The sequence below is a fragment of the Piliocolobus tephrosceles genome, chromosome 1 (genome assembly GCF_002776525.5).
Source record: "Piliocolobus tephrosceles isolate RC106 chromosome 1, ASM277652v3, whole genome shotgun sequence".
Taxonomy (NCBI): domain Eukaryota; kingdom Metazoa; phylum Chordata; class Mammalia; order Primates; family Cercopithecidae; genus Piliocolobus; species Piliocolobus tephrosceles.
This window is the reverse complement of record NC_045434.1, coordinates 189,568,802-189,582,654: the sequence shown is the minus strand read 5'-3', so window position 1 is coordinate 189,582,654 and position 13,853 is coordinate 189,568,802. Positions and strand designations below refer to the sequence as shown.

The following is a 13,853-nucleotide window of genomic DNA, read 5'->3' as shown; positions in this document are numbered from 1 at the left end:
GTGGGAAGGGCCTTAAATGCTAAGTTAGGAGGCCCATCTAGACTTTATCCTGTTGGCTATGGGAGCTGTAGAAGGCTTTAGAGGGAGGGAGTGGCAAGGCTGTTGTATGCCCAGGAGAGCTGGCATGGCCATCCCTTCTTCCTACAGAAACCATCCACGGAGCAACCCCTGTACAGCAGCAGCCTGTGGGGCCCGGCGGTTGATGGCTGTGACTGCGTGGCTGAGGGCCTGTGGCTGCCGCAACTACACGTAGGGGACTGGCTGGTCTTTGACAACATGGGTGCCTACACTGTAGGCATGGGTTCCCCTTTTGGGGGGACCCAGGCCTGCCACATCACCTATGCCATGTCCCGGGTGGCCTGGTAAGAGGGCCCTGCTGGAAAATGGGGGTATGGGGAGGAACTGGGCAGAAATGAGGGAAACCTGAGATTTGAGATTCTGCTTCTGTGTAATCCAATTTGACAAGTAGCTGTTGGCTGCTGATCCCACGTGAGGCCTGTGCTTGGCACCTGGCTGTGGCCGTGAGTGAGGCTGGGCTTTCCTAGAGGAGCTCATAGCTCTGAGGGAGACACAGAGAAGCAGACAGGCCCTCGTGATAATACTGTGCCCGGTGGAAGCGCAGAGCCCTCCCTGAGGCCCGGGCCTCCCTGAGGAAGTGGGAGTCAACTACAGGAGGGGGTGGTAGGGCTTCCCTGAAGAAAGGAATAGAAAGCAAGTGTGGTGCATTCAAGGCTCTCATGGAGGGTGGCTGTGACTGGAGAGGGAGGCAGGGCTAGATCTGGGAAGGGCTTGAAGGCCGAGTGACATGCTTTGAGAGCAGCGGGAGGCATGGACCAGTTTGAAGCAGGGCCATAACACGGTCTGATTTGCACTTTGGAAAGACCACCCTAGTTCCTGTGCACACTGAGGACAAGGGCAGATGCAGAAAGAGCTGACCAGTTGGGTGGCTGCTGTGTGACACAGGAAAGACTTGGTCTGCCTGCTTGCTGAGCCCAGGTCTTTCCATCTACAAAACAGGCGTAACAGTAGTCCTGCCTGCCCCACCAGGCTAGTCCTGGGATCCAGTGAGGCATGCAAGAGGCATGCAAGATGGGGGAGTCACATCCAGTGAACCCTGACTCAGGTCTTACGTTAGGCGTCATACGACTATTTCACCCACACAAAACTGTGTGGGGGTCAGCGTTATCACAGAGGGGTCATTCTTCTGAGGTCACACAGCTAGTCAGTGATGAAGTCCCTCTTTGGGGGGGAGAGGGCTACAGAAAGCAGGAGCAGTTTGCCCAGGCACATTCAATTCCTCTGCTATGTCCAGTCTCAGGACTGTCACCAAAGCTGAAACCTGAAGGCTAAGGAGGAATTAGGTGAGGGTTGATGATGCAGGGAGAGAGACAAGCATGGGTGCAGGCCAGGGAGAGGACATGTGTAAGAGCCCAAAAGATGGCCATAGTGGATGGCCCAGGTGTGTGGGCCAGTGTGGCTGGGAGTGTGGTGGGAGAGGCCGGTAGGGCTGGATCTTGCAGGGCCTGAGGGCAGAAGGAAACTGGCAGCTCAAGGGCAAGGATTTACTTTTGGAAAAGATGAGTCTGGGCCCTGGCTGAGAACTGTCTGGAGAGGGCACGAGCAGATCAGGGAGAATGAAGTGGTGTTACCTGTGGGGATGGAGACCACTGGGCGCAAGAGGATGTTCAGAAGCTGGGCTCAGCAGGGCTCGACTGGGTGTGGGAACAAGATTGCCAACTGTTTCCAGCTCTGATGGTGGAGCCATTTATCAACATGGGTATGTAGGAGGAGAAGCAGTTTGTGGGATTTTTTGAGAGAATGGGATATGATTTTGTTGTGTTTGAAGTCCTAAGCCTGGGGTATGATCAATGTGGGCTTTGGAGTGAGAGTTGGGTTCAGTCCTAGTTCTACCACCTACTAGGGATGTGATCTTAGGTAAGTCACTTCTCTCTCTGGGGAACTGACTGATAACATCATCAATGCAATGGGGATGGTAATGCCTCCCTCATGGGGTTTTTGGGAAGATACAAATAGATAATATAAGTGCCTGGCATGATGTCTGGCACATAGTAAATGCTTGATACATGTGGATTTCTTTCCCTTATTGGGGGTGGGGACCACATGGGAGTAGGAAGCAGTTGAGGAGGGGTCAGCAGCCTGTCCTTGCTCCTGCCCTCAGCTGAGCTCGGGCTCAGGTGAGAGCCCTCTGCACAATTGGGCTGCGTCTCCGGGTACAGGGGCCTGCCAGTCCCATGCTGGCTACGTGCAGCATCCCTCTTTCATCCCTAGGGAAGCGCTGCGAAGGCAGCTGATGGCTGCCGAACAGGAGGATGACGCGGAGGGTGTGTGCAAGCCTCTGTCCTGCGGCTGGGAGATCACAGACACCCTGTGCGTGGGCCCTGTCTTCACCCCGGCGAGCATCATGTGAGCGGGCCTCGTTCCCCCTGGAGAACCCCAGCGGGGCCTCAAAGATGCCTCTGGGAGAAGTGGGGAAGATGGCAGGCAAGGGTACCCTTGACCAGGACTCTGGTGCCCACCCTGCCACCCCCGTGCTCCACCTGTAGTGTTTCTGCCCTGTAAATAGGACCAGTCTTACACTCGCTGTAGTTCAAGTATGCAACATAAATCCTGTCCCTTCCAGCTGTGTCTGCCTCCTCTGCAGCGCAAGCGGCCTGGTCAGCCAGGTGTGGGGGTTTTCTTGGGGTCTCCTCTGGTGTCCTTCCACCTTTGTAAATATAATGCAATAAATAAATATTTAGGTTTTTCAAAACTGCAGCGGAATCTGGCAGTTCGATTCACAAAGCAGCCTGGGCTAGGCCTGGTGCAGGATTTCCCCACCACGCACTGATGAGCCCACACCCTCTGCCTCGGTCCTGAGCCCTGGCTGCAGCGTGCGCCTCCCGCACTGTCACTCACCGTCTCTGACTCATCTCTCTCAACCTCATGGACCTCCAGTCCTGGTGCCATAAGGAAGGGGCTGCTGTCAGGGACTGAGATGGGCAGTTATATAGCTCATAACTGGTGAATGGCCTTTGTGTTAGCCCAACATCCAGCCTAAGGCCTGACCCAGAGTAGGGGCAATGGAATATTTAACACAGCTGTGGAAATCCATACCGAAGATACAGAGCCAAGAATGGGTGTGCGGGAGGTTTTGAGTGCACCCTGCACCTTTGCTCTCCCTGCAGGTTGGCAAGGCAGTCAGAGTAAAAGCAAACACCTGGTGGTCAGTTTTGCTTCTTTGGGCAGTGCCTGTTAGAACAGGGCTGGCCACAGAGTATTGCTGTGTCCAGTGCTGACAGCCCTGGCATCCCCTGAGACTGGCAGTGCTTATCAGGACAAAGGCTTCTTCACACTGCCAGGTTCCCAAATTATGCACCTGGGGTGTGTGAGCTGTTGAGCAAAGGAGTTCAGATTTTAGAGTCCCCCCACAGTGGCTGCAGGGGAATCTAAATATTTTTCTGCTGCAATTAAAAGATTTGAGATATAATTAACATGCAATCAAATGCACCCTTTTAAAGTGCAGAAGCCTTGGCATGGTGGCTCGCACTTGTAATCCCAGCACTTTGGGAGGCTGAGGTGGGTGATCACCTGAGGTCAGGAGTTTGAGACCAGCCTGGCCAACATGGCAAAACCCCATCTCTACTAAAAATACAAAAATTAGCCGGCTGTGGTGGTATATGCCTGTAATCCCAGCTACTCAGGAGGCTGTGGCAGGAGAATCGCTTGAACAGGGACGGGAACGTTGCAGTGAGCTGAGGTTGCAGTAAGCCGAGATCACACCACTGCACTCTAGCCTGGGCGACTGAGCGAGACTCCATCTCAAATAAAGAAATAAATAAATAAAATGGAGAAGTCAGTGGTTTTTAGTGTATTCAGAGTTGTGTAACCATCACCACTATTAATTCTAGAACGTATTTATCACCCTAGAAAGAAATCCCATACCCATTAGTAGTCACTCTCCATTTTCCCCATTCCCAAGTCCCTGATGACACAAATCTACCTTCCATCTCTATGGATTTGCTTATTCTGGACATTGTATTGTGATGGATTTTCTATCTTCACTTGACCTTCTCTCTGGGTAAGCCTGGCCATCCTGCTTCAGTATCTCAGCCAGTCCTGGGAACTGCACATGGCTTTGAGGTCATCTCATGAGGGAATGTGGCATGGTTTGGAGTAAACAAGGTGCTTTCTCAAAGCAGGGGTGTCTCCCTTTCCAGGGATCTAGTTTTTGGTATCTTGACAATAAATAGGCTGAAAGCTTGGGATATCAAGAGACTCCGGGCAATCAGAAAGGGTTACTCTACTACCCCATGATCCACCAAAGCCATGATTTACAGGTGTTACCATACCTGTAATCGTCTATCAGACTCTTTCTGAGACTTCTTCCATCTCAGATTCCAAGCACTCACACTTCTTTTCAGGGGAGGGACATAGGTTTTTCTGCTGGAACCAGGTATCTGCTGTGCAAAGCACAGGAATCCTGGGGAGATCTCATGGCTGGCTGCAGTGAGACCCAGGTGTAGCTGATTCCCTCTTCTGAGCAGGTCCACTGAGGGGGCATTCTGTGGCTTTTGAAATCACAGTGGCCATCGTGGAGTTTGAACAGATTTCTCACTGGAGCCTTTCTAGTGTTTCATGTTCCATTTGCAGCGAGGATGTGAAATTTACTTTTCCAAGAAAGATATGCACAGAATTTGATGTGGCTTGAGGATAATAGTTAATAGTCATTTTTTCCCCAGTGATTTGTTGTTATTTCTTATTTCAATCTTTTTCTAAAGAGAAGAAAAAAGCCTGAAACGTGGAGAATGGTAAGGGGCTTCAGGCTTGTGCAGGTGAATCTAAGCAGGGGTCTCCCAGCCCCCTGGCTGCATGGGCACTACCTCCTCTAAGCTCCCTGCTAAGCAACCCACTGGCAGTGGCTCCTCATGCCTCCTGGCTGCCTTGGAAGCCAGATGTTCCTGTTGGCCTCTCACAGATCCATCCTTCCCCGGGGCCTCACCTGAGGAACATCCTCTTCCCAGTGCCTCCCTACAACCCACCTGTGCCTCCCTGAAGCCCCTCCTGTGTTCATGCTCACTCTCTCTCATTCTCTCCCTCAAGGAGTTAACAGACCTGAGCTTCCACCTTCTCATACTCAAGCCTGGCCCCTTCTTCCCCTTTCCCCTCCACAGTCCATCCTCCACTTAGCAGCCAGATGCCGTACCTCCTGGGATTCCATGTCACCAAGAATGAAATTTAAAGTCCTTGGCCAACTGGCTCTCCAACTCCCACACTTCCCTCTCACACACTGATTCCTGGCCACACTGGCTTCCTCCCTGTTCCTCAAACACTCCACTGCTAGGCATGCATTTACTGTCCCCTCTCTAGAATGATCTTCCTGGGTTATCTGTGGGCCTCACTCACTTCATTCAGGTTCTGCGCCAATGTTTTCTTTAGGCAAAGACTTCTGGATCACCCTTTAGAAAACAGCATGTCCCAGTCTCTCTCTTTTCTCTTAACTGGTTTTCTTTTTCTTCATAGCACCTACCACCATTCAACACACTCTACAACTCCATAATGTGTTCCATAACACAAGGGCAACTGTCAGCCCTTCTAGAATGTGAGCTCTAGGCTCTTGGAATAAACCTGATTTATTTTTTCACTGCTGTGTCCTTATCACCTAGAACGGAGTAGGTGTTCAAAAAGCATATGCCGGATGGGCAAATGAATAAACATGTCTGAATCTGTCTGAATAAACATGCTCTTAACCTGTCTGAATCTGTTTACTCATTTGTACAATGTGGCTGATAACTATATTTCTCTCAGAGGGTTATTGTGAAGATTAAATAAGAAAATGGGTAAAAGGCCGGGTGTGGTGGCTTACGCCTGTAATCCTAGAACTTTGGAAGGCCAATGTGGGCAGATCACGAGGTCAGGAGTTTGAGACCAGCCTGGCCAAAATAGTGAAACCCTGTCTCTACTAAAAATACAAAAAATTAGCTGGGTGTGGTGGTGGGCGCCTGTAATCCCAGCTACTTGGGAGGCTGAGGCAGGAGGATCACTTGAACTGGGAGGCAGAGGTTGCAGTGAGCTGAGATCACACTACTGCACTCCAGTCTAGATGACAGTGCGAGACTCCCATCTCAAAAAAAAAAAAAAAAAAAGATACAAAAAATTAGCTGGGCATGGTGGCATGCACCTGTAATCCCAGCTACTTGGGAGGCCGAGACAGGAGAATTGCTTGAACCTGGGAGATGGAGGTTGCAGTGAGCCGAGATCATGCCACTGCACTCTGGCCTAGGCGACAGGGCAAGACCCCATCTAAGGAAACAAGAAAAAAAATGGGTATAAAGTACTTAGTCCAGAACTTTGCACGTCATGAGGTGCTCAGTAAGTGAGGTCGAAAGGTAATTCCTGAGCATTTAGTGAGCACTTACTGTGGCTATAGCCCATGGTAGATGTTGGTGATGCAGAGGTGAGTCCTTCTGAGTTCTCAGGGAGCTCACAGTGCAGTGTGGTCACAGAGGACCTTGAATTACAAAGCCAGAAGTCCGAACTTAATTCTGTAGGCAGTAGGGAGCCCTCTATGCTTCTGGAGCAGAAGAAGCATGTCAGGATCTTCGGGAAGATTAATTGAAAGTGTATTCAAAATAAAAAACAAAAGGAAAAAAAAAGTATATTCAAAAGGGGTGGAGGAAGGAGACCTTCAGGGCTGGTAGTGGCATGTGCTTCCTTCACCTCTGCCCACAGTCTGAAAGGCAGACACAGCCAGGAAACTTTTTTATTTATTTATTTTTATTATACTTTAAGGTCTAGGGTACATGTGCACAACATGCAGGTTTGTTACCTATGTATACATGTGCCATGTTGGTGTGCTGCACTCATTAACTCGTCATTTACAATAGGTATATCTCCTAATGCTATCCCTTCCCTCTCCCCGCACCCCACAACAGGCCCCGGTGTGTGGTGTTCCCCACCCTGTGTCCAAGTGTTCTCATTGTTCAATTCCCACCTATGAGTGAGAACATGCGGTGTTTGGTTTTGTCCTTGTGATATTTTGCTGAGAATGATGGTTTCCAGCTTCATCCATGTCCCTACAAAGGACATGAACTCATCCTTTTTTATGGCTGCATAGTATTCCATGGTGTGTATGTGCCACATTTTCTTAATCCAGTCTATCACTGATGGACATCTGGGTTGGTTCCAAGTCTTTGCTATTGTGAATAGTGCCGCAGTAAACATATGTGTGCATGTGTCTTTATAGCAGCATGATTTATAATCCTTTGGGTATATACCCAGTAATGGGATCCAGCCAGGAAACTTTGAGGAGGTCAGAGACACAAGTTGTCAACTCTATTCACACCGGCTCAGAGGGAGATGGTGGCTCTCTGGGTGGGAGTCATCCCTCACCTAGGAAACCCACCTGCCCAAGCCAGCTCATTCAAGCTGTAAGGGGAACAAAGGGAGGCAAGAGGACGGGGGTTCCACTCATCCCTTTGCTCCATTTTAAACCCTCTTCCTGGCACCCTCCGGATAAACAGATAAGCCTGGGTAAATTCAATCAGTAAAATGATCTGATTGTCAGTCCTCTGCTGAAAGCCCTTCAGTTGATTCCTACTGCAATGCCAATAAAAGGTAATTTGCCTGAGACCACTGGCCATCCCTCCCACTTCATCTCATGCCACTCTTTTCTCACATTTCAGTTTCTCACATTTACTGACTTCTTTCCTGCCTCCAACTCTTTGCCTTCGCTGTTCCCTTAGCTACTCCAGCGTTGGCTCATTCTCATCTTAAAGGCCTCAGCTTGAATGTTGCCATCTCAAGAGGGCCTTTTCTAAACATCCTGTTCAAAGTAGCCCCCACCAACTTATGTAGTCGTATTTTACAGGAATTAGGTTCTAAAGACAATATTTAAGGCAAGAAGCATATGGTCAAACTTATCATTGAAAAATCCCTTAGAAAACTATCATATTGGAGTCTTGTTCATCACACCCCCTTTCCTTTTTGTAACATGCCAGACACACTTATAACCCCAAATCTCTGCATAGATCTCTCTTCCTCATCCCTTCAGGTCTTTGCTCAAATGTAATGTTCTCATTGAGGCCTTCCTGACTACCCACTTCAGGCTGAGAGTGATGGCGCATGCCTGTAATCCCAGCACTTTGGGAGGCTGAGGCAGGAGGAACACTTGAGCCCAGGAGTTTGAGGTCAGCTTGGGCAACATCTTAAATCAAACAAACAAAAAAACTGTAACATTTCCATTCCCGCCCCAGCATTCTATAATCCCCTTCACAGCCTTACTTTTTCCTCCATAGATCACCCTCTAACATATTATACATTTTACTTAGAATTGAGTTCTGAGGGCAAAGGTTTGTTTATTTTGCTTACTGCTGGGTCCACAGTGCCTAGAATACTGCTGTTTATATAGATGTTCAAGAAATAATCACTGAATGAAGGAATGAATCTTTCAGGCCTCTGCTTGGGTGTCTCTCTCCTTTCTCTTACTTTCTGTGCCTTGATTAGGGGTTCCATCTCTAGGCTTTCATGCATCCTGTATTTATCCCTATTAAAGAACTACTGATTACAACGTACTGTAGTTTTCCTCTCTACATACTTGCCCTCCTGCATATCTAATCCTGTTGATTCCACAAAGACAGGGAGTGTTTCTCCTATTTTCTAGTGTGATCTGGAACCTAAGACTGCTTGGCACAGAGTAGACACTTAGTGTCTTTTGAATAAACCAGTTTGGGTGGTGGTGGTGCGGTATCTCTGAATGAGAGTGGAGGATGTGGCTCCTTGTCAGTTCCTGAATAGGTCTAGACCCTGCAGTGGGAAGACTATTGACTGAAACGAGCTGTGGACCTTTAAAATAACCTCAGGATTACACTTGGGAACAACCCAGCTCCATACACTAGTGAGCCCCAGGCAGGGAGGCATGTAGGACCCCCCAATAGCGCTTTCTGCTTTTCCACTCAGTTAGCTGACCTTGGGGTAGGATTGTCACATAAAATACAGGACATCCAGATAAATCTGAATTCAGAAAAACAATGAGTAATTTTTTGGCATACGTGTCTCATTGCAATATTTGGGATAGTCTTATACTAAAGCATTACTCGTTGTTTACCTGAAATTCAACTTCAACTGGGCATCCTGCATTTTATTTGCTAAATCTGGTAACCCTACTGTGGCAAGTCCCTGTATGCTGCATGTCCCTCTCTGGGTTTCGCTTTCTCCATCTGTGGAATGGGCGCAGTTCTGTGAGGCTTGCCTCAGGGATTCCTCAGCCCGAGTAAATACCCTCAAGGATCGTCCCTTTGTCCTGGTGAATCGTATGGGAAGCGCGCGTGTCTGAGGAGTTTCTCGCTGTGTAAATACAAGAAGCTCCTTCCTCCAAAAGCCTCCGTTTTCTCATCTGAGCATATGAAACCCTCAGAGGTGGAAACGATTGCCTAGCGGAACCATTACTGCTCAGCTTCCAGCCACCGGAACCCCACCTCACCACCCCCATCCCTTGAGGCCACGAACTTCCGGTAGCGAAAAGTCACTTCCGTATTCAAGAGCCTCCTAGGCTTCGAGCCATGCGATATCTCGCCCTCTGGCGGCTGGGAGGAGGAAACGACTTTACCAAACAGGGAGAAGGAACAGGGAAGTCCATTGGTTGAAAAACGGAGAGGCACAGCTCCGTCTTCCAACCTCCACCAATGTTAAACCGAACCTTCGCCGAGGGCGGGGCTCTCACGGGAAAGGGGTCAACCCGGGACGGAGGCGGCGTGGGAAGAGGGCGACCTTGCCTCTGCTCAGCTGGAAAAAGGCCCGGGGTAACACCGGAAGTGGACTCCTTTGCGCATCAGCTACTTCCTCTTCTACTTGAAAAAGAGGATCTAGGTAAAAGAACCGAAAGGCTGTAGAAACTTAAGACTTGTCTCTGATGTCCTTCTCAACCATCTATTTCATATGTGAGGGAAAACACCTGCTGGGTTCACACAGAATATAAGGGACTTTGAAATAATTCTTGATCTCTAGGTAAAGGAGTTTTACATTTTAAAATAATTAAGCGTGCCTACTGCTTGCCAGGCCCTGCCCTCGCCTTCACTTGCATTATTCAATTAATGGACACAGGCCTGTGCAGTGTGTCTTATGACAATGACCCTGACCCTCCACTGCGTGTGTTGGAATCCTGGTTCTGCCAGTTATTAGCTGTGTACCCTGGCCCAAGTTACTCTCTGCTGCAATTTCTGACTCTGTAAAATGGGATAATAGTACCTACCTTATACCATTGTTCTAAAGATAAATAACATATTTAGTCTGGGCATGGTAGCTCACACCTGTAATCCCAGCACTTTGGGAGGCCGAGGGTGGAAGGATTGTTTGAGCCCAGGAGTTCCAGACCAGCCTGGGTAAAATAGTGAGACTCCCTGCCTCTCCAAAAAAAAGTAAAGTTAGCCAGGCGTGGTGGCAAGCTGCGGTCCCAGCTACTCTGGAGGCTGAGGCAGGAGGAGCATTGCTTGAGTCTGGGAGGTCGAGGCTTCAGTGAGCCGTGACTGGGGCACTGCACTCCAGTTTGGGCAACAGAGACCCCATCTCCAAAAGAACAAAAAAAATAACATATTTAAAGCACTCGGAACAGCACCTGACACATGGTAACCACAGTGACCAGGTAAGTTATTTTCATTTACAAATTAGGAAATTGAGGCTTACATATGAAGTAACTTGTCTAGAACAGATAGCAACTAGTGGAGGCAGGTTGGGAAAAGTCTCTGCCTAATCTGAGGGGACTTAATCACTATACCCGCCCAACCCTCTTCCTGTGTCTACAGAAAGCCTGTGATGATCCTAATTGCCTTTAAAGCATCACATATATTTATTTGGTAGCACCCTATTACCAAGTGGCTGCTCTCTGGGCATTTTTGTAATTTTAATGAAGTTGGTGAGGTTCTATAACTTGTCTCTCAGACCAGGGGCAAGGCCTCTGGGAGAAGTCAGAATGAATGGCTTCAAGATCTACCTCCTGCTAAATCCTACTTATAGAAAAACCAGTAGAAATGAACTTCTGAACATGTTAAATTTGAGATCTTGTCAGATATCCAAGTGGAGATAATTGTGATTTGATGTGGTAAGTGCTGTGTTAGTGGAAAGCCCAGGGCAGCAAGGGAGGTCTGATTAAGGACAGATAAAACTGCTGGCCAGGATTAGGACAGGCATGGCAGAAGCAGCAGGTCTTGGTGAATGAGTAGGAGTTGGCCAGGTAGAAAAGTCTGGGGAAGTTGAGGGGAACATTCCAGATGAGGGGACTGGCGTGCACAAGCGAACAGCAGTTTGATGATTCAGAGCCCTTTCTGGGAACTGGAGTATAGGATGGAAGGTAAGAATGGAATGGAGATTGGGGGCATATTACAAAGAAGTGATCTGAGAAGCCCCCTTATCAACTAAGACAGACTCTAAGATTAAGGAAACAAAAGTTAAAAGTTACCTATGGGTTGGGGGTTCATCATATCCCTCCTAACTCTGATTTACAACCCAAGACCGCTACAACTCTGATTGGACAGAGGACCGGCCTTACAAACATTTTTTTTTGAGACGGAGTCTCACTCTGTCGCCCAGGCTGGAGTGCAGTGGCGCAATCTCAGCTCACTGTAAGCTCTGCCTCCTGGGTTCACGCCATTCTCCCTGCTTCAGCCTCCCGAGTAGCTGGGACTACAGGCGCCCGCCACCTCGCCCGGCTAGTTTTTTTTTTTTTTTTTTTGTATTTTTAGTAGAGATGGGGTTTCACTGTGTTAGCCAGGATGGTGTCGATCTCCTGACCTCCTGATCCACCCACCTCGGCCTCCCAAAAAAGTGCTGGGATTACAGGCGTGAGCCACTGCACCCAGCCACAAACATTCTTTTCTGATAAGGAACTGCAGACGTTAAGCCAGTTTCACCAGCTGATAGAGGCTGTACACAAACTGTGTCCTGTGGTTCATCTTTTGATATAAAAAGCCAAATTCTACCTCATTTTAATGCTAAAATTCTGCCCCAAAGTGAGCATGGGATGATTGTTCCATATATGTTTACCCATTGTGCATGCACTCAGCCTCCCTCATAAATATGTATAGCTCTCCCCCCAAATCTGCTGAATATGTATGACTCTGTTGTGTAATATGGACCCTGTGAGGCATAAAACCCAACCTGCTCCTTCCCTCCTCGAAGAGAGAACACATTTGGTCCACACCTCCTGGTTTGCAAACGAATACACCCATAAAGCTCTCCTTTCTACTATTTACCCATGCCGGCGATCTTTTGCACAATAAAGGGTAATGTTCTGGAAGTATCAGCGAGGCATCAGAATTTCTAAGCAGGGAAGAGAGGAAGTCAGCTTTGCACATTATTTATTTGTTTATTTTGAGATGGAGTTACGCTCTTGTTGCTCAGGCTGAAGTGCAGTGGGGCAATCTCGGCTCACTGCAGCCTCTGCCTCCCGGGTTCAAGCGATTCTCCTGCCTCAGCCTCTTGAGTACTTGGGATAACAGGCGTGAGCCACCACACCCAGCTAAATTTGTATTTTTAGTAGAGACAGGGTTTCGCCATGTTGGTCAGGCTGGTCTCAAACTCCTGACCTCAGGTGATCCACCCACCTTGGCCTTCCAAAGTGCTGGGATTACAGGTATGAACTGCTGTACCGGGCTGCAGCTTTGCACTTTAGATGGTATACTAGGAGGCAAGGAAGAGGATGTGATAGGCAGTCTCTGAATTGTCCTTAATGATTTCACATCCCAGTATTCACACCCTGGTGTAATTTCCTCCGCTTGAGTATGGATGGAATTTATTAATTCCATTCTAATGAATAGAATATGTTAGAAGTGATGGGTTGTCATTTCTGAGATTTGATTACAAAAAACTCCCTGTGGCTTCTGTTTTGGGCACCTTCTCTTGTTCTCTTGCTCACTTGCTCTTAGGGAAGACAGCAGCCATCTTGTGAACTTCCCTGTGAATACGTCTATGTGTCAAAGAACGGATGACTAATCAATGGCCAGCAAGGACTTGAGGCCTTCTAACAGCTGCGAGTGAGCTTGAAAGTAGATCCTCCCCCAAGCAAGCCTTAGAACGACTGCAGCCCAAGCCAACACCTGATTGCAGCCGTGTGAGAGGCCCTTAGCCAGAGGACCCAGTTAAGCCATACCCAGATTCCTGACCCACAGAAAGGGAGATAACTAATATTTGTGGTTTTAAGTTTTACCTAATTTTAAGGTAATTTGTTATGTAGCAATAGATAACTAATATAGAGGGATTAGAAGCAAACAGAGAAGTAGGGAAATTAGGAGGGGGTAGTGGTTGTAGCCCATCTCTCTAATAATGAGAACCTGAATTGTGCAGTGGCTGTGCAGGTGAAGAGCAGAAGATGAATTTGAGATATGTCTGGAAAAAGAATAGAAGACATTTGGCAAGGGAGTTGGATGTGGGAAGGAGGGAGAAGGCAGAGGAGAGCGCAATGCCAGTATTTGGTAATGTGAGGGATGGTATTTGCTAGAGTTGCCAGCATGCAGGTCACTGGGGATGAGTTTTAAAAGTGGCTCCTTGAGATTTCTGGCAACAACAAGATAGATCAACAAAGCAGACTCAAGGTTGGTCAAAGAAAACAGCCACTGTGGTCTGGGGAAGAAATAATGCAGAAAAATGGAATCAAGGAAAAGCTGGAGGGAATGCTCTTTCCTTAGTTTGATTTACTTGTCAAAGTGTATGGTATGCCATTCTCCTCTTCATCTAGCCATTCTCTCCACAAATGTTTACTAAGTGCTTTCTCTGTGCTAGGCACTGGGGACACACAAGTAAACACACAAGTCCCTGCCTTCATAGTGTTCCTAACTTGGTTGCAGAGAAACAGTAAGATTGAGGCT

At 48.2% G+C, this 13,853-nt stretch overlaps 1 protein-coding gene across 2 annotated transcripts in view; it reads left to right on the top strand.

Annotated features, from left to right (window-relative positions):
* Positions 1-2,775, top strand: part of AZIN2 (antizyme inhibitor 2) — a 41,595-nt gene extending 38,820 nt beyond the window's left edge. Inside the window, exons 10-11 of one of the 2 annotated variants that reach the window (XM_023232203.1) lie at positions 148-362; positions 2,290-2,775. In XM_023232203.1, the coding sequence (XP_023087971.1) occupies positions 148-362; positions 2,290-2,428 (354 nt within the window). In that variant the 3' untranslated portion in view covers positions 2,429-2,775. Of the gene's footprint in view, positions 1-147; positions 363-2,289 lie in introns of those variants that run through there. The other variant, XM_023232204.1, reaches the window with a different exon arrangement.
* Positions 2,776-13,853: the final 11,078 nt, after the last annotated feature.